At 43.1% G+C, this 26,841-nt stretch overlaps 1 protein-coding gene across 2 annotated transcripts in view; it reads right to left on the bottom strand.

Annotated features, from left to right (window-relative positions):
• Window positions 1-26,841, bottom strand: part of TMEM108 (transmembrane protein 108) — a 200,843-nt gene that overhangs the window by 87,216 nt on the left and 86,786 nt on the right. The window contains exon 3 of one of the 2 annotated variants that reach the window (XM_028751602.2): window positions 9,754-9,839. The exons of the other annotated variant lie outside the window; for it this stretch is intronic. Coding sequence (XP_028607435.2) covers window positions 9,754-9,793 — 40 coding nt within the window. The 5' untranslated portion in view covers window positions 9,794-9,839. The remainder of the gene's footprint in view (window positions 1-9,753; window positions 9,840-26,841) is intronic. 2 annotated transcript variants of the gene reach the window in all.

The raw sequence follows: 26,841 nt of genomic DNA, 5'->3' as shown, positions 1-26,841 counted from the left end.
TCGCAAGACGAATTTCCCTATGGGCTTGCTTCGCAAGACGAAAACGTCTCGCGACTTTGTTTCCTTTCTCTAAATAATAATTCGCAAGACGAAAAATTCGCTAGACGACAAAACTTGCGGAACGAATTAATTTCGTCTTGCGGGGCACCACTGTATCTGTGGTTTTAGAGTGTCATTGAATACAATTCACCACCATTAATTCTATTTCAGCAAATGAGTTTTGCCACTGCTTGCTGCACCGTAAGTCAGATTTGATGGTTTGGGGTACAATACAGAGTCAGGGAAGTCTCTGCTGTGCAGAGCAAAACAAATACAAATTGTGAAGGCCTGCCTATATGTATTTATGCAACCTTTCGCCTGCTCATTTTGCACACACATGGATATGATACCCTTAATGTTACACCCCCTTCTGGATGAATATGATAGAATAACACCAGTTTAAAGTTGGAATCAGCACAACATCTTTGCCCTGTCTGCATCTGCTGTGGAATTGTTTTTGAAATGTTTTTGATGTATTGTCACTTTTCTTTTGCTACCCCGGGCAGCTTTGAGATATAAATTTAATAACCAAACCAACCAACAGCACATGTGGTGCATCAGCCAGACTGAAGTTGTGTCAACATCATGGTATTAGTGTGCATGTGGGTCACAAAGATCCATTCCTTTCTGTGTCTGCATTTGTATATGTTTGTCTATACAAAAGCACTTTACATTTCTTTTGTCTCTGATACCTATACACTGACATTTCCCACTGGGTAGTGTTTGCTGGCAAGTTAACCACATGGTTGTGTGTTGCCCCTTTCTTCTCAATCACTAGTTGCACACTCTCAGTTACCCTCCATTAACTTTTCCCTTACAGGGCATGCACGCAAGTATTTCCTTCTTGACAGTCTGGGGGTGCAATGCAGGGTTGGGGAAATAGCTGCTGAGCAAAACAAAAAAACAAACGTGAGGAGACATGTGGAAGCTACAGTATGACCAGCATAGATCTCTCATGTTCCTCAATTTGGAAACAATGACCAGATAATATCCACACATTTGAACAAACAGAGTTTAACCGTGTATTTACGGCAGTAAAATTAATGGGGGGGGGAGACCTTTTGCCAAGAAAGGGAAGAAATGGCACTGAAAATGGAAACATTTATGGGAAATGCAACATGCTTGATTCATATATGAATTATCTCCTTCTCTAGAGGCAAAGAAATTTCCTTCAATGTCCTTCAAATGAATCATCACAAGTGCTGTCTTCTTTGTCCCTGAAGAAGGTGATACACCAAAATGCACTGGGCATTTTGCATTTCCTGTAAATGTTTCCACTTTGAACATTCTTTCAAGGCTTTGTCTCCTTCTAGGGTCTTTCAGCCCTCTTGGTGCTGCCACCTCCTTTTTCTTCTCAGAAAATCTGTTTAACACTGCAGTGCGTTAAATGGGGATGAATATTCCAATTACAGTTTCCTTCAGTTTCTCCTTTCTCCCAACCTAAATCCAGTCCTCCACACTTTTTTCAGCTATTTGCATTATAAAAAAGTCCTTATGAAAATTCAACAGCATTTTATTAATAATTTCTCCAAATATACACATTTTTGTACGCAGTTTTACGCATTTCTGCAAGCAATTTATGCAAATATAATGCATTTTGGCATGCTGTTTTAAAAAATGTATGGCGAGGGTTGCACTCTATCCCCTAATATATGCCAACACATTGTTTGGTTGAAGAACTGCACCACAAATTTGGGGAAAGTATAAATTTAGAAAGATAACTGTGACTGGTTCACATGTGTGTTCAAAATGTGTGGATAAAGTAGCTTCTCATTAAAATTCAAACAAAATAAAATTTATCCTCATCCCTAGTTACAAAGAACAAGCTTTGAAGTCAGTCATACGTGCAATTATCCAAACTCCAAATATTATGCTCATTGGCTTTGAGAAATAGAAAACTGTTCTGCATTACACATGCCTGCTTGAAATTCAAAGAATTGGTGTCTTAAGAAGTGTATACTTTTGACAAGAGGAGGCATGCCCAGTTTCACTGAAGTCTAACAGTTACATTCTGCCATCAATTATATATGCGCAAATCGTACTGACTTCAGCAAGGCTTATGCATGTGTCACTAAGCACAGGAATGCAGCCTTCTGCATTACTTAAAAACACTATTTGACATGATCAAAGAAATCTGAAAACGCAACTGGATTTCTGCTATGGAACTGGTTCATGCATAGGAAGAATATGAAAGCAATGCTGATTGGGAGAAAAACATCAACAACCAACTTTTCCAGATAGGAAGAGGAACATCCTGCTGTTTTCTATGAGCGGACTGTCACCAAGTCATATAACTCATTCCTTATTGTTTCCTTCTAAGCTAGCTAGATCCAAAGGAGCTTTGGATGTAGAATGCAGCACTCCCAGAGGCAGATTCAAACTGAAAGTAAAGCAGACAGAATAAATAGTGAAGATGTCACCACTCGTGATGTTTTTTGCCTAGTGTTATATTTTCCTCTCAAACAGAAAGTGACATCCTTTGCTTTTTGAATATCAAAAACTCCAAAAATATATCAAACAGCAGCCTAGATGTGTTGCCGAATGGTCTACATTTATTACTGCTCTGATTGTGTATTCTAAATACAGAAAAAACTAAGGAGCTTTCAGCTTGGCCTACAAGAAAAACTAAATTCAGTGAACAGTTCATATTATGGAAATACATTATCCATGTAATGGCTAATAATAATTGCTCCCTCCTTAGTGGCTTTTCTCTACAGAAGAAACTATATTGTTGCGCACCATCCCAATCTTTGAGTGATGCAAGATTTCAGGGGATCCAGGTGCTTACCCAGGGTTTGGGTTTCCTTTGAGAATGAGGCACAGCGGAGACTGTGGTGTCTTTATGATATATGGTTTATTTATACATACAGTGGTACCTCAGTTTAAGAACAGCCCTGCTAATGAACGATTCAGTTGAGGAACTCCACAAAACTGGAAGTAGTGTCCCGGTTTGCGAACTTTACCTCGGTCTAAGAATGGAAGCCGAACAGTGGAAGGGCACCGGCAGTGGGAGACCACATTAGGGAAAGCGTGCCTCGGTTTAAGAACGGTTTCGGTTTAAGAACGGACTTCCAGAACGGATTAAGTTCGTAAACCAAGGTACCACTGTATATACAACCTGAGCCTATGATGGAGAGGTTAACAGCATTAACACCCCAAAGGGTACTGTTTCTCCCATAGCCACAGCCTTGGATTCAAACAGGTATCAAATATTGTTCTGTCTCTCTGTTTTCTCCCAGTTTACTGCTTTACATCTAGGTCCCATGGCTGCAAAACTGTACTCCAAACGCTGGCTTTGTCTGTTGAGGCTCTTGCACTGAGCGCCTTAATCCCCCACCACATCACCAAGAACCTACTTTGACTATTTCCAGGAATAAGAAGACTTGATTAGCTTTTAGCACTTGCTCCAGGGATTAGAAGGGTCTGGCATATAGCTTAACATCGCAAACTCATAACAATAAAGACCCACAGGGCGGGGGGGGGAGCAATTTCACAGGGGTAATGCTTAATTGTTAAACTTCAAGAGGAGAAAGGTTTAAGCAGCCCCTTCCCCTGTGTGCAATCATGGCCTCCTTGGCTATATGTTGTTTTGTTTTTTAAAGCCAGTGAAACACTGGATTGGAGTGAGACATTGAACTGGATTGGTTATTAGTATGAAGGGGGAATCACATGCCATTGCTGGTGTTGGACATGCTGTGTGGGACTGCCTTCAGTCATTCACATATTACGATAGTCATCCACAGTGAAGAAGCCTGCATGCAATCAATGTGGACATCTAAGTGAGGCCACTCTTCCCTTCAGTAATCGTGTGATGCCTCCTTCATGCAACTAACATATGGATTCAGAGATGAGAGAATGTTTTCACTGTTTTGAGAATATTTTAACTATAACTGTTTTAGATGCTTTCAACTATGTTTTCACTGTTTTTAGGTTTTTTTATTGTTTTGATGAGGGTGTGTTTGCCATTCTGGGGTCCTTCGGTAGGAAAGGCAGGATATAAGTTCAATAAATAATAATAATAATGAAGAACTTCGTTGAACTTAATTCTCATTTAAATTAATGGAATGTAAGTCATGACTAGCTTTTCCCATTGATTTCAATAGGAGCTAAGTCAGCTATCCTAGCTGCAACCCTATATACTTTTTCTGAAAACAAGTCTAGCAGAAACTTAGTGGGGCTTACTTCTGAGTAGATGTGCATAGGCTTGTGCTGTTAAGTCTGGATCCAACCCACTATGCGAAGCTTTGCCCGCAAACACCTCACACTGCACAGCTGTTTAGTCCTGCTTAACTCCAAAGAACCTGGATGGGAGCTTAAGTTCATAGTCACTTAAAGTCTCTCCCCGCCCCCCCCCCCCAAATCACTATTATACATTCAGTTTCAGCCACCCATGGAGAAAGAAAGCACAACAAACATCTATACTGAATTATTATGGTTCAAGCTGCAGGGCTTAATCACCATATTAGGGGTGTGTTGTTTTTTAAACTCTTCTTACAAAGCCAGCCGCTTAATGAAAATAGCAAATGTAGCATAATATGTGTCTGGTGGCAAATGAAGGAAAGCTGTAGACACATGTTCACTTTAATTGACACTTATCAACAAAAGCCCTATTTTGAAATCTTGGTTTCTTTCTCCCCATTCTTCTTATTTATGCATAGAAGGTATATCTACCAGAGAAATGTTGAAAATGTAATGTACAGCTTCTATTCTGTGCATGCTTACTTGAGGATTAAGAATAACTGCCTAACTCCCCATAAGAGTTCATAGATGCATTCTTTTTAAATGATAATAATAATTTAAAATTAAGTTACCATTTGATGGCTACAACAGAGCCCTGCCACCCTAGCTACTGGTAGGCTTCAAACTAGAAATGTGCATGGCTGGGAGGGCACTGGACGCAGGGGCAACCCTACCATTAGGCAAAGTGAGGCATCCGCCTCATGTGGCCGGTGCTGGGGAGCAACAGCTCCAACTCCTAACTATTCTTCCTGAATGCCCCTCCCCACCATTCCTCTCTGTTGTGACATCGCCTTTTATGTGGTGAAAGATGCTCTCATTTCACTAATGTTGAATTAAGATTTGGTTACCAGTTCAGCTGGCTACTGTACATGGAATGGTAGAGGGACATGTGTCTCCTTCCCTTCTCCTGATCGAGACCAGAGGGGTCAATTGTAGGGTGTCCCTTTGCAAGCAGGTTCTCTGCAGGGAAGCCACTTGCAAAGGAGCAACCTGAAGGTGTGATGGCTCAACAGCTGGTGCACACAGGCATCAATCCTGTGTGAGGTACCTGTTCAGGGATGGAGTGCCAGGAAGGAGGTAGTACCAGGTGGTTGTGGCTTCTACCTTCTCCCAGGAAGACACAGTCAAGTTGGTCTGAGCCTCTACATAGGGTTTTCCCAAATACTGCCCGCTTTTCCTTCCTGCCTGATGCCCCACCCTCAGAGCCTTGGGTCCTTATGGGCCATGCATCCTGACCAACAGCGATCCATGGATACCTCTACCCAACTTGGCCAATGCCCAAATCCCTGTGAATAGGTCCAATTTTAAGCTAGGGGCATGAACCTGGAGCGAATCTGGTGCAAAGCCATATTGGATGGGGTTATAGGAAGACTGTATAGATGTCCCATTGTGGCCCATTGTAATGCTCGCATGAACCCATGTGTATTCCTGCAGATGAGTGGGAGGGGAGGGAGGGAGGTGGTAAATTTATGAGAATCTTGCATGGAAGAATGCTGTGACACCATCCTGAAACTTGCTCTCACTCAGCAGAAAGATCAAGCCCACATTTCTCACTGAAATTTCTCCTCCACTCTGATAGCAGCATTTTCACTGGAACTCTGGCACCGTTTAACATTACATGTTGATCCAATGGGCCTCGGTTTTCCTATAAATGTGGCCAAGATCATGGGCTAGGGTGATATCTTTATAGCTGTTATTTTATGTGAACTAGTAACCAGTTTTAGAAAATCCAGTAAACATTTTTACTACGAGAGAGAGAGAGAGAGAGAGAGAGAGAGAGAGAGAGAGAGACTGTGTTTCACAGAGCCAGCTTCCTTGAGGATTAAAGTTCCAGAATCAAAACCTTCTAACCCTATTCATGTCTAATATGTTCTTACTCTTTATGAATGGTAACTGGAGTGTGTGAAAAGCAATTGGAACAAGCCCATTAAAGTAGAAAGTCTGCCTAGCAGGCATAAACAAACTAGTTTATTGGAAATTAAACAGACATATAGATCATCTCTTTGCTGTAAGGGACAAAGAACACTTTTACAATAGCTCCAAACAAATATACTGAACAGATTCTTCTCCCTGCCCCCCGCCTAGCTTTAGTGATAGAATGAAGCAATTCTGCTTCATTGTACAGATAGTACAAAAAAATTAGCCTGTTCATTCACTCAACCTGTGCTGAAATTCACATTTTTGAAAAAGTTGTATTTTAATAACAAGTTGCGCCACTTTCACTGTTTATATGACAACACATCAGTACTTTTTTTTTGTCACTGAAATCCCTGAGAGGATCTTTGTATTTTTTATCTCTTTTCTGTACTTGAAAAGCTTATACAATAAAAGCCCAAAGCAAATCTAGCAATCGGGGACAATGACAGAAAGGGCTGACATATCTTTTATATTCTGCTTCCAATACTTTTTAGAAACCTAGAAGCTTGTTCTCAAAAGCCATGCAAAAATCAATGAATGTTTCAGTCTGTGACTTACATCTACATAATACACATCATGTGCAATATGCATCACCACATGACAACAACCTGCTTCTACTTGGTTGACAGTTTTGCAGGCTTACCCACCTAAAAGCAAAGCAAGCTAAAAGGGACTGCCAGAATTGAGGAGCTGCTGGGTGATCCATGGTTTATCTCTGCTTTTTGATCTCCTACCAGTGCAACCCCTACCATGTCTACTCAGTGAGTCCTACTGAATTCATTGGGGCTTTCTCCCAGGTAAATGGTGCTACAATTGCAGCACTATATTGCTATCCCTGCCCTAACCTGCCAACTGCATGCATGCATCAGCTGAAGTAGATTCTGGCTTATGAATGCAAAGACTAAGATTCATTAATCTTTGTTTTTTGTAGCCTATGTATCCGAAGTACAGTTGGGAAAAGGCTGAAGCTCAGTGGTAGAGCATCTGCTTTGGAAGTAGACTGTCCCAGTTTCAATTCCTGGCATCTCCAGGAATATCTCCTATTTGAAGTCAAGGAAGAAGCCTTTGCTAGTCAGGTAATACTGAGCAAGGTGAACCAATAAAACAGCTTGCTATGCTCAGATGAAGTGAATTACATCAGTAATAATAATATACTAATCACTTACGTGCAGCTGAAGTAAATTTTAGGTGAATTATAGAAAGTACTGCATTCACCAGTGCTTGAATTAGCATTAGCTTGGGATGTAATATTTTCATTAGCTCAAACTCTATTAAATTATATTGTGGTGATGAATAGAACAGTAAATAGAAAAACATCTTAATCTGTGCTACTTTCATAAATGGGTTGGGAATGACCCTCGTAAACTAATTTGAAATCCTCTTTTTGGAAATGATTTTCAACCTCTCTTGCAAACAGATGAGTACATTCTATGTATCTATTCAGACTGTGTGAATTATGAACATGTGAAAATAACTTTCAGCCATACCATAGCTCCATAAATATATAATCCCTAAATAGATTACTGCTGACTAGAAACATTCCATCACTATGTAAAAAATGAACACGAAAGAATTCCTAATAACCATGGCAGTTAAAACACCTAATAACTTTTAATGGAATTAGATAGCATGGCATGTAGCTTGCGGAAAGTAATTTGATGACATGAATCAAGGTTTGGATATAAAACATTTATCAACAGATAAAACCTACTAAACTAAAGGAACTGAGTACATATTTATCCCCTTTAATTTTACTTTATTTAGCAGCCCTAAAGCTAAACAAATTCTTCATTTGCAAACATGCAAGTACAGCTACTATGACAACAATAAAACTAGTGGATTATATCTGAGAGTTCAGGGTCAAAAAACAAGTCCTGCATGGAACAAAGAGACACCTTAAAATTAGAAATGTCAAAGAAGTTACTATTATTAGAAATACGAATTTGGAGAACTGCTAAATAGGTGATATAATGAAATTCAGTTAGAGGGGATTCGAGGAAGTCAGTTATCAATGTAATGAAATTAGGATTTGGAAGTAATAATTCTGTTTTTCTTTGCTTTTGTGTATTGTAATGTTTTTCTTTTCTCTTGTATCTTTTTTATGCGATAAGTGTGAAAACCAATAATTTTTTAAAAAAATAAAATAAAAATAAAATTAGAAATGTGACCTGATGTACAGCTGCTACAAAAAGTAAGAAATACACATCTGGCTCTGTTCTCCCCCATCATAACATCTGGTAGAATTTACCTGCATCCTATTGTGTTTTCAGGGACGCGGGTGGCGCTGTGGGTAAAAGCCTCAGTGCCTAGGGCTTGCCGATCAAAAGGTCGGTGGTTCGAATCCCCGCGGCGGGGTGCGCTCCCGTTGTTCGGTCCCAGCGCCTGCCAACCTAGCAGTTCGAAAGCACCACCAGGTGCAAGTAGATAAATAGGGACCACTCTGGCGGGAAGGTAAACGGCGTTTCCGTGTGCGGCTCTGGCTCGCCAGATGTGGCTTTGTCATGCTGGCCACGTGACCCGGAAGTGTCTCCGGACAGCGCTGGCCCCCGGCCTCTTAAGTGAGATGGGCGCACAACCCTATAGTCTGTCAAGACTGGCCCGTACGGGCAGGGGTACCTTTACCTTATTGTGTTTTCAGGCCCCATTCCCATCTTCCTTGGAGGAAAACTCATGGGAGGTGGAGCCAACTTTTGGGGAAGCTGCTGTTCTCAGCTCTCAGACCCAAACTGAAGCAAGTAGTACGTACTGCCATCTTCCTCAGACTCAAGACAATGCTCTTAATAAAGCCCCCATCACTTCCATGCTGCAGGAACCAATGACTGCACCACCATTCTGCTAAATCAACAGTTCTACACAGCACAGAAGGAAATGCTCTAGCCAGAATCTTAGACACTCCTCTGTCCAGGAACTGGATGTGACTCCACCTTTCCTGATGAGACCTTGTTTGTAAGGGCCTGTGCCAAAGACCACTCACCACCTCAACCTCAACCCCTGCTGAGACCGGACACCTATGCCTAGCATTATACTGCCTCCCCTCTTTATCACTGAGAATGGGGGGGGGGGGGGAGACCATCAGCACACAGTTACATTCTAAACACTATGGAGGAGCTGGGAATTACAATTTGCAGCCGCAGATTTATTTTATATATACCCCTTAATCATCAAAACCTCTAAGCAGTTATCAGAGGAAATCATGCACTTGGCAGCATCCAGGCATTTAGCAACATGCTAGGTTGTCCCTAGTAGTTCAGACAACTGTTGTAAGAGAAATTGGCAGAGATCCAACTCTAAGACACATGGGCCCATCCATTTGCTATCACCACTAGCTTGCCCTTAAAAGAAAACAATATAACAACTTAATCCCTAGCCCAAGAAAGGGGAAGAAAGGAATAAGGTGGGTTGTATGAGATGAACAATGGAAGGAAAAAGACAATAAATTTTGATGAACATTAAGAGGGGGGAGAAAGGGGGTGGCAAGAGTAGTATTACTCATATCCAAAGTAAGTACACCTAAAATAGAGAGAGAATATCAAAGTAATCAGATGACTGTCTACTTACTAAGCAGTTGGCAATAGAGGACTTGTAAACTTCTCTTCATGGTATCATCTGCTCCAGGTTGTCCTGCAGTTTATTCATGATTCTGTCTAGGAGATGATGAAGAACAGGATATGAATAAGTTTGTTTGTTGTTTGCTTTTGTGTTTGTTTGTTTGTTTGTTTGTTTGTTTGTTTGTTTGTTTGTTAAGGAGCTATCCTGGTCTATGTGGCCTCTTTGACCTTCCAAGCAGCTAAAAAAACATAATCAGAAATTGTAGAAATAGGTTGAAGAGTCCCTGCGTCGTACTTGGTTGACCAAGTTGCCAACTGTGAGTTTTTAAAAAATAAGGTATGTGAATGAAAATGAAGCAGACAACTGAGTATTTCTGCTGCTGGGTCTCTTTATTATACAGATTGGGAGCCATTCATCAAGGGTGTTGATTGTGAGATGGGTGCTCCTCATGTATGCACATTTTTTGACAATGCTGGTATAAAAATGCCAGCCCACATCTGCAAGACCAGATATCCCCCACACCTGCACGATTTTCATAACCATCTGTCTGATGTTTCTTACAGAGAATTAGTATCACCACTCCTCCCACCCACCCAGTAATTTTAGTAGTTGGCATGCACCCAACCAATTCATAATGATCTCTGAGCAGTTCCAGGAGGCACCCAAGAAATATATAACAAAGGTTATAGGTGACTGTTGTGTTCAGATCCTTATCACCAAAACACATGGATCCAAAGAAGCATTGCATTAGTTTCATGAAGCCACGGGGATTTTAAGACTTATTTTTATTGGGGGAAAACCTGCTTCTGAAACCAAGGGAAATTTGAAAAACAGTTGGGAGGCAGCTAAATAAAGCAGGGTGGCGGTGTTTCTGTGTGTCAAACATTTCACTGGAATCTGTGTAAGCCTATGCAGGTCTTTGAATCCTAGCCGTTATCTTTTGTCATTGCAACCAGATCCAGAAAGCCTCCACCAGCATCTATCAAAGAGCTTTACTGCAGAGCCTGCCACTTCAGGCTGAAGAGCCAACTCTTGAAAAAAAAAAGTTAACAATCTTTAGGCACTTGATACCTTTTATTTCTCATAAGAACTTCTCTCCCTGTCTTCCAACTCAAGGCATTTGCAAGCTATTCCAATGCACTCCACTATAATTCCTTCGGAGCTTATTTGAGAGATGATGTTGAAGGCATCTGCCCGGCAAGCCAAACCAATAAACAGCACTCCGCCACTGATTAAATGCCAGGAGTTTATGAAAGCAGGAGGACCAAATTTGATTTGTAGATGGAAGTCTCCTAGGATTGCCACTTTTATTAGCTCCATTTGCCTGTGGAAGAGGCGAGACATTCACTTATGCTATCACTTTACAGCTATTTATACACATGGTGACAAAGAATACTCCTATTTGGATATCTCCCTTCTCTCTTCCTGCTCTCAATTTCATTTTAAAACTGGTTGTGAATGTGAAAATGGTTCAATATTTCCTTAAGGGAAGACATCATTTTCACTTAAATAAAATAATATTTACTTATGTTCCATTGATCTTGTGCATAAAGCGAGTTATTCTGAAGGTAAATAGTTTCAAAGAAGGGCTTTTAAATATTAAGAGAGCAACCCAAAGTTCCTGAGGTCTGCTGAGGAGCAGTTAGACATTGTAGACCTTCCCCTCCATTAGCAGAAAAGGAAGTCCACAGACGGAAGTGGTCCATTTGAGTCCTTTTCGCAGAGGAGGAAACCTCTGCCATCCTTCCCACCACCTCATAGATGTATTTCAATATGAATTTTCATTCAAATTTTTTTAAAAAAATGCAAATGAATGCAAAACCAGGACTTAACAGGCTTATGAACATGTGAAGCTGACACAGACTGGAAGTAGACTGCTCAATCCATCAGATCCATCCTGACTCAGATCCTATGTGTACTGGGGTGCATATACATAGTCCCTGTGCAGGAATTCCTATTCATGTACAGAAAGAAGGGGCAGGGCTCACCCCCCCCCCCCAATATATATATTTCTTCACAAGAAACCCTGTTTACGGAAGTTTTTAATGTTTGATGTTTTATTCTGTTTTTAATCTGTTGGGAGCCATCCAGAGTGGCTGGGGAGGTCCAGCCAGATGGGCGGGGTATTAATAATAATGATGATGATGATGTCATCTAAGAGATTTATTCCTCCACTGACGTGGTCTGTCCACATCAAGCTGGCTTTAAAGGCAGGGGTGGGAGGCATTTTTCAGCCTGAAGGCCACCATTTCCTTCTAGGGTACCTTCTGGGGGTGGCCTGTGGGGCAGACCAATGAATATGAACCTTTGTACAATGAACCTTTGTACAGCAGACTAGATGATTCTCTGCCCTCCATCGAGGCAGTTTAGAAGTATGAGCAAGGTCCAAGGCCACATTCTACCTAGGCAAAACACTCAACAAGGATACAAAGAAGACCCAGTAGAGTAGGCTTGCCATATTTCAAAAAGTAAAAAATCCAGACATCCCCAAAATTGTTGATTTTTTTAAAGGGAAAAGTTAACCCTTATGTGTAATAACGCAGCTAGCTACCATAACTAGTGCACCTCTGGCCACTGCTGCCCTGCTTTCTGTGGCTCCCCTTCAAACCTGCTCTCCCTTCCCGCCGCTGCCTACAAGCACCGCTGCCTAGCCTCCTGCAACCATAGAGTCACCTCCAGCCAAGAGTGGGGGGTGGGGGGAGCCTAGGGCCAAAGGCCACCCAACCTCCCTGGATCACGGAGTTCATGGAGAGTGAAAGCGATGCTTTCGCTTCCGATTTCCGGAATAACACACACACACACTTGCACACAAGCCCATGTTGCCTTCCTTTTACCTGCAGGAGACGGTGGGAGTTGTTGCAAAGGAATGCTCAAACCTTGTAGCCAGGCGGGCAGGCTCAAAGATGTAAACAGCGGGTCTAGGCTCCTCGGAAAGGCGTGCCAGGTGCTGGCACTGCGGCTGTGGCAAGAGCCCACCACACTCAGGACACTGTGCTGGGACAACTGCGCCTTGGAGAAGCGGTTCCTAGATGGGGTGGCCTTGCACAGCCAAGCAAGGGAGGCAGCAGCCAGCGCCAACAGCAGCAGCGCCATGGGTGGCTGGAGCTCTCGCCATGCACGCCGCAAAAAGGAGGGGGAACCCTGGGGGGAAACAACCCTGGACGCTATTTTAGGCATCCGATTTCCATACATGTCTGGAATTTTCCAGACATATGGCAAGCCTACAGTGTAGGGGTGTGGCCAGGGAAGAAGGGGTGTCGCTTGAGGACAGTACTGGGGGCCAGAAAGTTGAGGTTCCCCATCCTTGCTTTAAATGTGCAAAAAGGAGGATTGTACGAATATATTCAACCCTGTGAATAAACATTCTAAAGCCTTAGATATGAATTTACTAACTAAGTAGCTTCACTTTGAGGAGAGACGGGTTATAGTTATATCAGGCTTATTTTTCCCTGTTTATTCCTGCCGCAGATGCCTTGTGGTGACCATCAAAATATAGCCAGCTATTAACATGCACTAACCTGTAGTGTTGTTTGGCTTTTGCCTCCAAAAGACAGATTAATTTTTCAATACATGTGAACAACCCAGCATACCATTCTATATTAATCACTATTAGGAATACAGTATCTATATCTAAGAGCCCACTGCCATTTATGTGTGTGTATTTACTATTCCCAATGCATGACTGCCTTAAGCAACTACTGTCAACTGCACTATGTAATAATGTATAAGTTGCTGTGCTAGTTTTTATTGTATTTAAATAGGAGTTGGATAATTTATTGATTTCTGAGAGGCAAGAACAGGCTTGTGCACAAATAAGAACCATGAGACATTTTGGTTGGAAATGTCAGTCTTTCTTCTGCCAACAGCTGAAAAAACCAGACCACTTAATGGTCATGAACCTTACTTAAAACTCCATGAAATAAACTGAGTAAGATCCTTTGGGTCAAATCCTACTCTGGCTTTATAGCTTATAAATATAAGTGAAGTCATTCAGTTGAGCAGACATAGATCCTTTTGGGTAAAATACAGTGGTGCCTCGCAAGACGAAATTAATTCGTTCCGCAAGTCTCTTCGTCTTGCGGTTTTTTCGTCTTGCGATGCACGGTTTCCCATAGGAATGCATTGAAAATCAATTAATGCGTTCCTAGGGAAACCGCCTTCAGACCAGGTCCGGGGACAGTCTGTCCCCGGACCTCTTCTGAAGGCTGGGGGGGGGGGAACAAGGGCTTTTCTTCCCACCCCCAGCATTTTAAAAAACCCCGGGACAGCGGAGGACTTCTCCGCTGTCCGAGGCGATTTAAAAGCCCCTGGGAAGGCAGGCAGGGGGGACAAAGACTTTCGCCCCCCGCCTGCCTTCAGAAGGTGTTCCCGCCCCCGCCCCGCTTCGGATCAGCTTTCCGAAGTGGGGCGGCTGGGGCAGATGTCCCCGCCCCCCCTCCCCACTTCGGAACAGCTTTCCGAAGTGGGGCGGCTGGGGCAGGTGTCCCCGCCCCCCCTCCCCGCTTCGGAACAGCTTTCCGAAGTGGGGCGGCTGGGGCAGATGTCCCCGCCCCCCCTCCCCGCTTCGGAACAGCTTTCCGAAGTGGGGCGGCTGGGGCAGGTGTCCCCGCCCCCCCTCCCCGCTTCGGAACAGCTTTCCGAAGTGGGGCGGCTGGGGCAGGTGTCCCCACCCCCCCCTTCGGAACAGCGTTTTAAAATGCTGGGGGTCGGGAGCGAAGCGCTGCCGACCCCCAGCATTTTAAAATCTCCCCGTGTCCCGGGAAGGTTTTAAAATGCTGGGGGTCGGGAGCGAAGCGTTCGCTGCCGACCCCCAGCATTTTAAAATCTCCCCGGGACACGGGGAGATTTTAAAATGCAGGGGGTCGGCAGCGCTTCGCTCCCGACCCCCAGCATTTTAAAACCTCCCCGGGACACGGGGAGATTTTAAAATGCTGGGGGTCGGCAGCGCTTCGCTCCCGACCCTCAGCATTTTAAAACCTCCCCGGGACACGGGGAGATTTTAAAATGCTGGGGGTCGGCAGCGCTTCGCTCCCGACCCCCAGCATTTTAAAACCTTCCCGGGACACGGGGAGATTTTAAAATGCTGGGGGTCGGCAGCGCTTCGCTCCCGACCCCCAGCATTTTAAAACCTCCCCGGGACAGGGGGAGATTTTAAAATGCTGGGGGTCGGCAGCTAACGCTTCGCTCCGACCCCCAGCATTTTAAAATCTCCCCGGGACAGAGACTTCTCTGCTGTCCCTTGGAGATTTTAAAATGCTGGGGGTCGGCAGCGAACGCTTCGCTCCCGCCCGCCAGCATTTTAAGATCGCCCCCGGCAGGCGGGGGGAAGGCAGGCGGGGGGGAGCAAAGACTTTTGCCCCCCGCCGGCCTTCAGAAGAGGTCCTCTTCTGAAGGCCGGCTGTGGGCGAAAGTCTTTGCTCCCGACCGCCAGCATTTCCCTATGGGCTTTCGTCTTGCGATGCAAGCCCATAGGGAAATTCGTCTTGCGAAGCGCCTCCAAAACAGAAAACCCTTTCGTCTTGCGGGTTTTCCGTCTTGCGAGGCATTCGTCTTGCGGGGTACCACTGTATTAAAAGTGAAGTTACTTTTGAAAGTAATACAGAACGGGATGAAGAAAGAAAACAAAGCAGACTGGAAGGGAAGAAAAGACTTGCAAGGCTACACCAAAATTGATCAAATGCTAGTAAAGCAACGTAAGCATGGCTTTTCTAAGGCTGCAAACCTATAACTGGGATTAAGGATGGGCAAATCTGTCAAACTGGGTTTCCCTCAGTTTCTCATTTTTCTAATCTTAAATTTAGTTCTCCCCAGTTCTGATCCAGTTTGCATTTTTATTTTTACTAAACTAGCAGTTTAGTGTGAATTTCTCCTAATATGCATATATTTGTATGCAGTTTTGCCTTATACATATTTTTGAAAATATTATTTCTCCACAAACTACTGCATTTTTGTATGTTATTTTTCACCAACACATGCTTTTATGAACACTTGATCCTAGTATATGCATATTTGTGCAAATCACTTGGCTGGAGAATTGCATTGTGGAATTTAAAGGTAAATGGACCCCTGACCATTAGGTCCAGTCCTGGCCGACTCTGGGGTTGCGGCGCTCATCTCGCTTTATTGGCCGAGGGAGCTGGCGTACAGCTTCCGGGTCATGTGGCCAGCATGACTAAGCCGCTTCTTGTGAACCAGAGCAGCACACGGAAACGCCGTTTACCTTCCCGCCAGAGCTGTACCCATTTATCTACTTGCACTTTGATGTGCTTTCGAGCTAATAGGTTGGCAGGAGCTGGGACCGAGCAACGAGAGCTCACTCCGTCGCAGGGATTCAAACCGCCGACCTTCTGATTGGCAAGTCCTCGGCTCCGTGGTTTAACCCACAGCGCCACCCGCGTCCCCATTGTGAAATTTGGAGAAGTGCAAATGCTGAAGGCTGGCTGCATTCCAATTTGCATTCTGTTTTGGAAAGAGAAAATTAGGGGGATTCACCTTTAAATTTTAATCAAATTTCTTCCCCATCCCTTCCTGTGAGTAAATCGCATTGAACTAAATGGGGCTTACTTATGAGCAGCCATCTTTAGGGTCCTAAATATCTGTGAAAGCAGAAATGATGTTTATTTCCCACATATATCCCCACCCCCACCCCACAGCTTTCAGCTTTCTCATACTGTGACATTTTTCTCATGCAAATGGCACAATTTTGCTGAAAACAGAAAGCCAGAAATGGAAATAAAGGAAATAAAGAATGACATTAATTAGTTTTAATGCTTTGCACACAAAAAGGAAGGAAAAACCAGGTGCAACAATTTTGAAATCATAAATATTTCAGCATTTGGAATCTGCCCTCTTGGGTGGGTATACTTGAAAAAAATAAAGCTACCAGTTTTTTGGAACAGCAAACACAATACAAAAATATAGTTCTCAAGAAGAAGGGGGCGGGGGGAGAGAGACTATCTCCATTAATAGCAAACAAAAGAAAAAAAGAGTATCATTATGCATTTCAGCTCGTAACTGCATTTCCAACAGATAAAATCCATCTGAGATTACAGAAATCTTCATGTGAACAAGATTAAAAGGGGGAATAGTTTCTATGAGCTACAGAAGCAAATGCACTGCAATTCGCCTCAACTAATGCAAGGGTGACTGTGGACAAATGAGGGCTTCAGTCAACTGGTTTTGACTTCCCAGATCAAATGGATCGTGTACATATTTGGAAGAAGGATTAAAAATTTGGAAATCTATTTGCATTTTAATCTCTGTTTTTGTGTAAATGGGATCTGTTCATCTGCTTGTACGACCCAGCTTTCCTAACGTGGGGTGAAGGATACTTTCTCTGACTAAGCAGCTCAAAGGCTGGACTATCCACATGTGCAACAGGGAAGTGCTTTGTTCCTCAAAGCTAATGTCAGAGACGATTAGAGACCTCTTTTTGATGTTATGTATGGGACCGAAGGAGACAGAGGTATTAAAATAATAATAGCAGCTGCTTAATGCAAAGGTAAGCAACTTGTGGCCCTGCAGATTTGTTACACTCCAACTCCCACAAGTCCCAGCCCGCATAGCCAACAATCAGGAATTCTGGGAGCTGTTGTTCAGCAACATCAGAAGGGCATTGCTTATGCTGGCCTTAAAATACTGAATTTCTTGCTCCATAAGACACACTTTTTTCTTCCTAAAAAGTAAGGGGAAATGTCCGTGTGTCTTATGGAGCGAATGTGTGGTCCCTGGAGCTGAATTGCCCAGGGGAGAAAAGCAAATCATGCTTTTTGTTTTGTTTTTTTGTTTTTTGAAAGAGGGAAGTGGGTGTTGAAACAAAGCCACTGATCAGCAAGCGATCGGGAGCAAGATAAGGGACGCTAGCAATAAAGGAGACTGCCTGGGAGGGGGGAGGTAAGAGCCCATGGATCCTCAGGGGAGGTAAGAGCCCATGGATCCTCAGGGTGTTGAAACAAAGCCACTGATCAGCAAGCGATCGGGAGCAAGATAAGGGACGCTAGCAATAAAGGAGACTGCCTGGGAGGGGGGAGGTAAGAGCCCATGGATCCTCAGGGATTTTTGCCTGGGAGCGGGGAGGTAAAGACAGCAAACTTGCAAGGAGAGGAGACAGAAAGACTAAAGTAATGAGGAGAGAAATTAGAAGAAAAGGAGGGGCAAAAAACTGCTCCAGCTAAGGAAAAGACACTAAGGCAAACAAGAGGGAAGGGGGTGTTGAAAGGAAGCAGCTGACCGGTAAGCGATCGGGAGGAAGATAAGGGACGCTAGCGATAAAGGAGACTGCCTGGGAGGGGGGAGGTAAGAGCCCATGGATCCTCAGGGATTTTTGCATTGTTGTTGTTGTTGTTGTTTAGTCGTTTAGTCGTGTCCGACTCTTCGTGACCCCATGGACCAGAGCACGCCAGGTACCTCTGTCCTCCACTACCTCCCGCAGTTTGGTCAAACTCATGCTGGTAACCTCGAAAACACTATCCAACTATCTCGTCCTCTGTTGCCCCCTTCTCCTTGTGCCCTCCATCCTTCCCAGCATCAGTGTCTTCTCCAGGGAGTCTTCTCTTCTCATGAGGTGGCCAAAGTACTGGAGCCTCAGCTTCACGATCTGTCCTTCCAGTGAGCACTCAGGGCTGATTTCCTTAAGAATGGATGCGTTTGATCTTCTTGCAGTCCATGGGACTCTCAAGAGTCTTCTCCAGCACCATAATTCAAAAGCATCAATTCTTCGGCGATCAGCCTTCTTTATGGTCCAGCTCTCACTTCCATACATCACTACTGGTTTTTGCATTGGGTCACCCCAAATTCACCATCAGATCACATAGCATGTCCATGGCTACAGCCTGCACCAAAAAAATCATGCACCCACTGTTTCGTTCAGAATATTTCTTTCCTTGTTTTTCTCCTCTAAAAACTAGGTTCGCCTTATGGAGCGAAACGGTCTATACCATAGATAAGCTATTAATTGCTGAATGAGCTATAGGAATCATTACCTTAAATGTTCTTTCTAATCCTAACAGCTGCATCTACTGTGTATAAATATACACATGATGAAATACACCTCATAGATGTATTTCAATATGAATTTTCATTCAAATTTTTTTAAAAAAATGCAAATGAATGCAAAACCAGGACTTAACAGGCTTATGAACATGTGAAGCTGACACAGACTGGAAGTAGACTGCTCAATCCATCAGATCCATCCTGACTCAGATCCTATGTGTACTGGGGTGCATATACATAGTCCCTGTGCAGGAATTCCTATTCATGTACAGAAAGAAGGGGCAGGGCTCACCCCCCCCCCCAATATATATATTTCTTCACAAGAAACCCTGTTTACGGAAGTTTTTAATGTTTGATGTTTTATTCTGTTTTTAATCTGTTGGGAGCCATCCAGAGTGGCTGGGGAGGTCCAGCCAGATGGGCGGGGTATTAATAATAATGATGATGATGATGTCATCTAAGAGATTTATTCCTCCACTGACGTGGTCTGTCCACATCAAGCTGGCTTTAAAGGCAGGGGTGGGAGGCATTTTTCAGCCTGAAGGCCACCATTTCCTTCTAGGGTACCTTCTGGGGGTGGCCTGTGGGGCAGACCAATGAATATGAACCTTTGTACAATGAACCTTTGTACAGCAGACTAGATGATTCTCTGCCCTCCATCGAGGCAGTTTAGAAGTATGAGCAAGGTCCAAGGCCACATTCTACCTAGGCAAAACACTCAACAAGGATACAAAGAAGACCCAGTAGAGTAGGCTTGCCATATTTCAAAAAGTAAAAAATCCAGACATCCCCAAAATTGTTGATTTTTTTAAAGGGAAAAGTTAACCCTTATGTGTAATAACGCAGCTAGCTACCATAACTAGTGCACCTCTGGCCACTGCTGCCCTGCTTTCTGTGGCTCCCCTTCAAACCTGCTCTCCCTTCCCGCCGCTGCCTACAAGCACCGCTGCCTAGCCTCCTGCAACCATAGAGTCACCTCCAGCCAAGAGTGGGGGGTGGGGGGAGCCTAGGGCCAAAGGCCACCCAACCTCCCTGGATCACAGAGTTCATGGAGAGTGAAAGCGATGCTTTCGCTTCCGATTTCCGGAATAACACACACACACACTTGCACACAAGCCCATGATGATAAATGGATGTGTGAAATCTCCATACAGAGCCAAGGTATTGTCTTCTGCAACGAGTGATTTCCAACCTGTGCCCCACACTGAACTCTGGCTAAATTAAAGAGGACAACTAAGACATAATGATGAATAGAAAACAAAAGGGTCCAGTGGAGCTGACAGGTCCCCAACACTGCATCGTTCATTATGCCTGAAGGAGGAAGATGCCAACAGTGTCCTAGATCAAAGGAAAACAGATGAAAACAAAAAGTCACTGGGCATTACAAACTAGGTATTATGGCTGAGCTAGAACATTCTCCTCCACATCTAGCTCTAGGGATTGTTTTTTTTGAAAATCTTTAATAAAAACTATTTAAAAATATATGCAAGAGCATTCAGTTGTGTGAGCCTTGCAACCAGCATCTCAAGCCTGTAGGGCCCTGACAAAACAGAAATCAGCAGAATTATGGAAAAGATTACTGAGACCTGCAACAAAATGTTGCAGTGTGGAGAATGTTTGCTTAAGACCCTCAGTGTCCCTCCCAGTTTTCCATTCCTTGCAACAGTCCTTTAGCATTATTCACACACTAAGCATACACAGTCCTCATTGGACTGTTTTTGTTTTTTTTGGTGGGGTGTCTCCCCTTTATTTCTGGTGGCAGTCCCTGAATTTTTTTGATCTAATAAATTCCTGCACAATCTAGAATAAAATTCTAGAATAAAAATTCTTCCCAAGGTGGTTCACATTATAGTACAATAAAACAATAAACAACACTTAAGCATCTTAACAAAAACCCATATTGTTAAAACTAGCAATACAGCCACCAGGACCAGACCACACAATCAGAGCCACAGCAACTATTAGTTTATGTAAGCCAAGGTCACATGGTTTTTAAGGCTTGTATAAAAATATCCAGGGATGAGGACTCCCTAATATAACATGAGACAGTATTCCAAGATTGTGGGGCCACCACCCAAAAAGCCCTGGCTCATGTGCTTGCCAACCTAACTTCCTTTGTAACGCGCACGTTTATAATTACTTGGTTCAGTATACGAGTATGTCCCGCTTGAAATGCTTAGCTGCATTACAAATTGATCAACATCCCCCATCTCCGAATTTCTTCCCCATATTGGAATGCTAAATCAGATCCTGCACATGAGTAGTCATTGTTCAGCTGACAACGTGTACATAAACATCTGCTTCATAAACACCTATGAAAAAGTTATTCTGTGCTTGTTAACTGCTTATTCTTGATGAAGTTTTCACTGGTTGCTCAGCTCACCCTATCCAGTAGCCTTTTCTTGGGTGAGTATTTTCTCTATTCTCTAGTTGGGTTCTTGCAAACCTTTTAGTTGGCTGCCAAAATATGATATCCCGCTTAACATTTGCAGTGCCCCAAATTGTAAATCCTGCAGGGGGTTGAGAAGCCCTGTGGGCCAGCCTGCCACAACCCCATGTCCAGGTGTTTAGCAGGTGTGAGGGGTTCTACAAATGTACCAGTGTATACCTACCATGGTGAATTGTATGTCTGGAGCAGGGCATGTCTGGCATGTACATTGTGACCTAAACACACACCCCCTTGTTTTTCCTGGGAATTGGCAGCTACCCCTTTTAAGTCTGCAGTGTAGGCAAGCCCCAATAATGTCAAGTTTTAATTTGTTCTGATTTCAGGGGTGTGGGGCCCTAAAACAAATTTGCAGCCATCAAGAATATTTCTGCACTACTTGCTACCTATCACACTGAATGCTCTGATCTCTGATTTAAGCTCAAACCTCCCTTCAGCTCTACGTTCACATTCGGGCTCATAAACAAAGCATCAGAGCTGGCCTTGCAAATAAGGGGCCCATGACCCGACACAAGATTCAAAGTCTCCGTGTGATTAAATCTAATATATTCAATGTGCGATAAAACGCTCTGACTTCAGATGTGACAAACGTGCTCAGGAGCCTTTCATCACATTCACTTTAAAGGAATACCGTATCACCCAGCAGATGTAAAATGTCTCCTTTATGTAAATAATTCCCTTTTATACTTCAAAACCCCATCTTTATGATTTTGTTTCTTTCTTTATGACAAAAAAACTAAAGCTGCAAATGCACCATTGTAAAAAGGAGGTGATGGGAGGAGGCAACTTGCAGTTGAGGTTAAAAACTGACAGGTTGCAACCTGAAGGTGTTTCCGCCCCCTCCTGCACATTTCCCCTTTAAATTCACTACTAGATCTGGAAACGTCTCTCCCACCTTTTCTACTCTCAATTTGGGGGCCTTTGAAAACTGCTCAAGTAGAAAAGGAACAAAAAGAGAATGGCAGGGAAGTGTGGATGAAAAGGCTCTGCCTGCAGCCTTCTCTGGCCTTCAAAATGAGGACGGGTGACCTACTCACAGCTCTCTTTCTGGCAGGTCTGAGACTCCTAACCTTTCCCCCCACCCCCTGAAAAGCTGCCAGTCAATCAAAATCACCAAAGTGACCAGTCAGTTAAAAAAGAAACCCTTGATGTGATACTGCTACCCTCCTTCCCATCCTTTCCAATATGCTTCACAGTATTGAATTCCATCCCCCACCTCAATTGACTCAACAAGTACTGGGCATTATTGATTATTTATTTTGCTCTTAATTATTCACCATTAGCAAATCTGTTTGAACCAGTTCCCAGTGGGAGTTGCATCTGAACATCAATTGCAGTTAAGGGCTGCAGTTCTACTCCTGCAACCCCCACCCCTGTCTATGGGGGTTTCTGTTTGTCTGGCAGTTTGCAGAATGAAAGATGAAGGATGATTCCCCATCTGTATCTGAAGGTTTCTCCCTTTCATCAGGGCCCCTGATGGGACTATCAGAAGAAGCTGAGAAGCTCATAAGCAGATCTGCCTATATTATGCAGATTGTCTACAGATGAAATAAGCCATTAACTTGTATTAGAGGAAGGGGAGGAACTACCATGTTGTGGCTGTGTAAATCCTATTTTATGGGTTGGATCACCCAACAAATTCAGGGTACACATACAAACTAAGAGAGACTTTTGGTATGTTTTCACAGGCCAGGATAGACAGACTATAGGTTGCTGAAGACAATAGACATATTTGTACCTCTGAATACGCTCTGTCACGACTGCTTCTATGTTTAAGATGCAGGTTTATTTTGTGGGGAGTTAGCGCTGTGGTTTAAACCACTGTGCTGCTTGGACTTGCCGATCGGAAGGTTGGCGGTTCGAGGCCTCGTGACAGGGTGAGCTCCCGTTGTTCGGTCCCATCTCCTGCCAACCTAGCAGTTCGAAAGCATGCAGTGCAAGTAGATAAATAGGTACCGCTCCAGCGGGAAGGTAAACGGTGTTTCCGTGCGCTGCTCTGGCTTTGCCAGAAGCGGCTTAGTCATGCTGGCCACATGACCCGGAAATACTGTCTGCAGAAGCGGACAAACGCCGGCTCCCTCGGCCAGTAAAGCGAGATGAGCGCCGCAACCCCAGAGTCATTTGTGACTGGACTTAACTGTCAGGGGTCCCTTTACCTTTTACTAGCATGCTGTGCTGACAAGGCATTGTTGTGAAATGTTGCATTGGTATTGTCTTGTTGTGGATGAAAGGTTGGATGAAGAGATGGGGCAGAAATCCAGTTCAATTCAGTTCACATTTAAAGGCCGCTTTACTGAATTCACACCAAAATAATACACAAGGCAAAACACAACCATCCCTTGAAATTTGCCCTTCCTTGAATTTTTGCAATTCAAAAGCCAAGTCATTTTTGCAATTCAAAAGCCAAGTCATGTATACGCTAGGCAAAATTGCATACAATACTGTTTATATTCAAAGAAATTTGCATAAAAATACAAAATAAAAACACAAAATACATAATAACAAAAACACAAACAAAACAAAACAAAAATACACAGCTCCCAACAAAGACATTTAAAAGGACACAGAATGTTCATTAGGCAAAAGCCGGATTGAAGAAGAAGGTTTTCACCTGGCGCCTAAAGATGTATAATGAAGGTACCAGGCAAGCCTCCCTGGGGAGAGGGTTCCACAAACGGGGAGCTACTGCAGAAAAGGCCCATTCTCATGTTGTCACCCTCCAGACATCTCATGGAGGAGGCCCACAAAGAAGGGCCTCTGATGATGTTCACAGGATCCAGGCCGGTTCATTAGACACACTATTTTGTGATTTTGAAACATCGGAGCCTGAACATTAGGACCTTACAGACATTCCATTTGGGATTAATGAACCCTTGGTTCCTTACTGTATAGGATGGATGTGTGCACACGCAGGCTTGCTTGTGATGTTCAGATAAACTTACATAGCTCAGACTGGAGCCTTCTGACACGACACTGCTCCCCCCCCCCCACTTGTTTACACAAAGGGAGACTTTAACGTGAAAGCCATCTAATAATGCAATCAATAAGTATGAAGTGGCGTAGAATCATGAAATCTGCAATAAATCTTTCATCCTCACTAGGATTTCAGTTGAACAGCCAGATTTGCTTCTTCAAGGTAACCGAAATGGATATTAAAAAAAAAAAAGTTTTCCTTTGAATTATTCTTTCCATAACAGCTATTTACTCTTGGAAAGAACATCAGTCACGTTGAACACTGAGAGCATTTCTAGGCAATTGTTTTATTGAGTGATGGATGTGTAGTTATTACTCAGCTATTGTGGGGGGATACAAATGTCTCTCCCTGCAGTTGTTCTCCTGAGATGGCAAAATTGCATCTTCTTTGCATTCAAGCAGTAATTTTTATTTCTGGGGAAATGTGATTCTCTTCCACCCAGTCAGCTCTTGCTTCATTTTCTGTTTCATTGCAATGCTGTGTAGACTGCTGATGTTTGAGTATCAACATAAGTATCTATTGACCAGTGCCTATGACATCATGCACCACAAGCAGCCAGTACAGTGGTACCTTGGTTCTCAAACTTAATCCGTTCTGGAAGTCTGTTCCAAAACCAAAGCACTCCAAAACCAAGACGCGCTTTCCCATAGAAAGTAATGCAAAATGGATTAATCCGTTCCAGACTTTTAAAAACATCCCCTAAAACAGCAATTTAACACAAATTTTTACCATCTAACCAGACCATTGGGCCATAAAATGAAAGCAATAAACTGCAGTCACACAATCAATCAATCAATAGCTGAACTGGGTTCCACACAGTCACAAAAACACAAAATAAATAGCAAAAACAGACAGACCTCAGCGTAATACTCAAAACGGAAGTGTGGCACTCAAAACGGAAGCGTAACACTCAAAACGGAGCATGTTCGGCTTTTGAAAAATGTTCGCAAACCGGAACACTTACTTCCGAGTTTGCAGTATTTGGGATCCAATTAGTTTGAGTACCAAGGCGTTTGAGAACCAAGGTACCACTGTATAGCATGCTAACCCTGCCTGACTGCACAATTTTATAAATGCTTTACAATATTTATTTTTAAAAATATTTATCTTTATACATGCCTTATGCTTCAGACATTTGAATGCTAAGCAGCTCTTATTGTGTCATTCCAGTGCACAAGTTACTAATGAAGCCTTAGAAAACAAAAACACTCCCAAATCACCACCTAACAAGGAACCACAGAAAGAAATAACACCAATATTCTGCTGTTTTATAATCTCCTTTACAAAGACAAACAACTTTTGTTGTATGATCCTATCTCCAATCCTAGTTTTTTTTTGGGGGGGTGGGTGGCAGAGACTACAGGGCTATTTTCTGGAGCAGGAACAGTGGACTTTTTCTTTTTAATCTTTTTGTGTCATCTGGAATGGAAAATCTCTGATTCCAACCTCCCACACCACTATCCTGTGAAATGATTACAACCTGTGCTCCGACTGCAAGCAAGATGGATGGATAGATGAATTCACATATACAACAGTTGTGTCATGGAGATTAAGGTTGTGCCTTGACCTCTGTCTTGCAGGTTAAGCCTCTTTTTAATGGAAGCACTTTACTGCCTTTCCTATAATCATGCACTCAATATAGCCAGAAGAGGCGGGGAAATAAAGTGAACTCAAAATATGACTTATTCTGCCTTGGAGGGCTGTGTGACCAACATATAGAGAAGAGGAGGGTATTGTACTGGTTTGTGTATCTGACATTTCATAAAAAGGTTTATTATGGCCTCCCCTACATTGGGAATGCCCTTTATTTATCTCAACCTTGAGCTCCAGGGTTAGATGTCAAAGGAAGCTATTCCCTTCTAAAAAACAAGGGATCATAAGTCAATGGCCTGGTCATAAATAATTCCTCTTTTATATAGCACAATAGTTTGTATACCATTAGAAATACGCCGAGAGGAAATGAGATGCTGCAACTAAAAATGGGAAGGTATAATTTCCATGAATTGATTCATTCTCAAATTATAAATGTATGCTCTATTTTAGTTATTGTACCTCAAATGCTGTAGTTCATTTTGAAAATATATGTGGGTTTCCCCCCAGATCAATTGGGAGAATCCCAAATAAATGTAAATGTCAGACCAACTTATCTCCTTGGCTTTTACTGAGTATTATTCACCTGCTGTGGAATGTTGAATAATCCTGGTTCCCTCTATGTCAACATGACAAATTAGCTTCAGATACTTGGACAAGGGATGAATAAGTAAAGAGAAGTGTTTGTGTGCAAGACCATTTTAATAAAGCTTTGCAAGTTAAGGTTTAGTTCTAAATAATAAGATTTGTGGAACTGCAATGTGGACTTAGTCGCATGATTGTTGTGCGATTCCCTACCTCCCTTTCCACCCTGTTGCTTTGTCCATTTAGCAAGGTCTGCTTTTTATTGGGAAAGTGGCTGTTTTCTTTCTATAGGCACTGACACATGTCAAAAGTACAGCTAAGCCTGACAAAATTGCATCTGGAAAGGAATAAAAACTTTTCAAACAGCAATGTTTGCTGCATACTTTACTTTTGTGACTTTAAATCGCTGCTGGGGTTCTCACCAAAGAGTATTTGCCCAAAACTTGGATCTAGGCATCCAGTAATTCACCCTTCTATATTTTCTTCTTGCACCAACATGCTAGCCTTTGAA

This window comes from Podarcis muralis, chromosome 12 (genome assembly GCF_964188315.1).
Source record: "Podarcis muralis chromosome 12, rPodMur119.hap1.1, whole genome shotgun sequence".
NCBI lineage: Eukaryota > Metazoa > Chordata > Lepidosauria > Squamata > Lacertidae > Podarcis > Podarcis muralis.
Note: the sequence above shows the minus strand (reverse complement) of the source record. Positions and strands in the feature narration are given on the sequence as shown.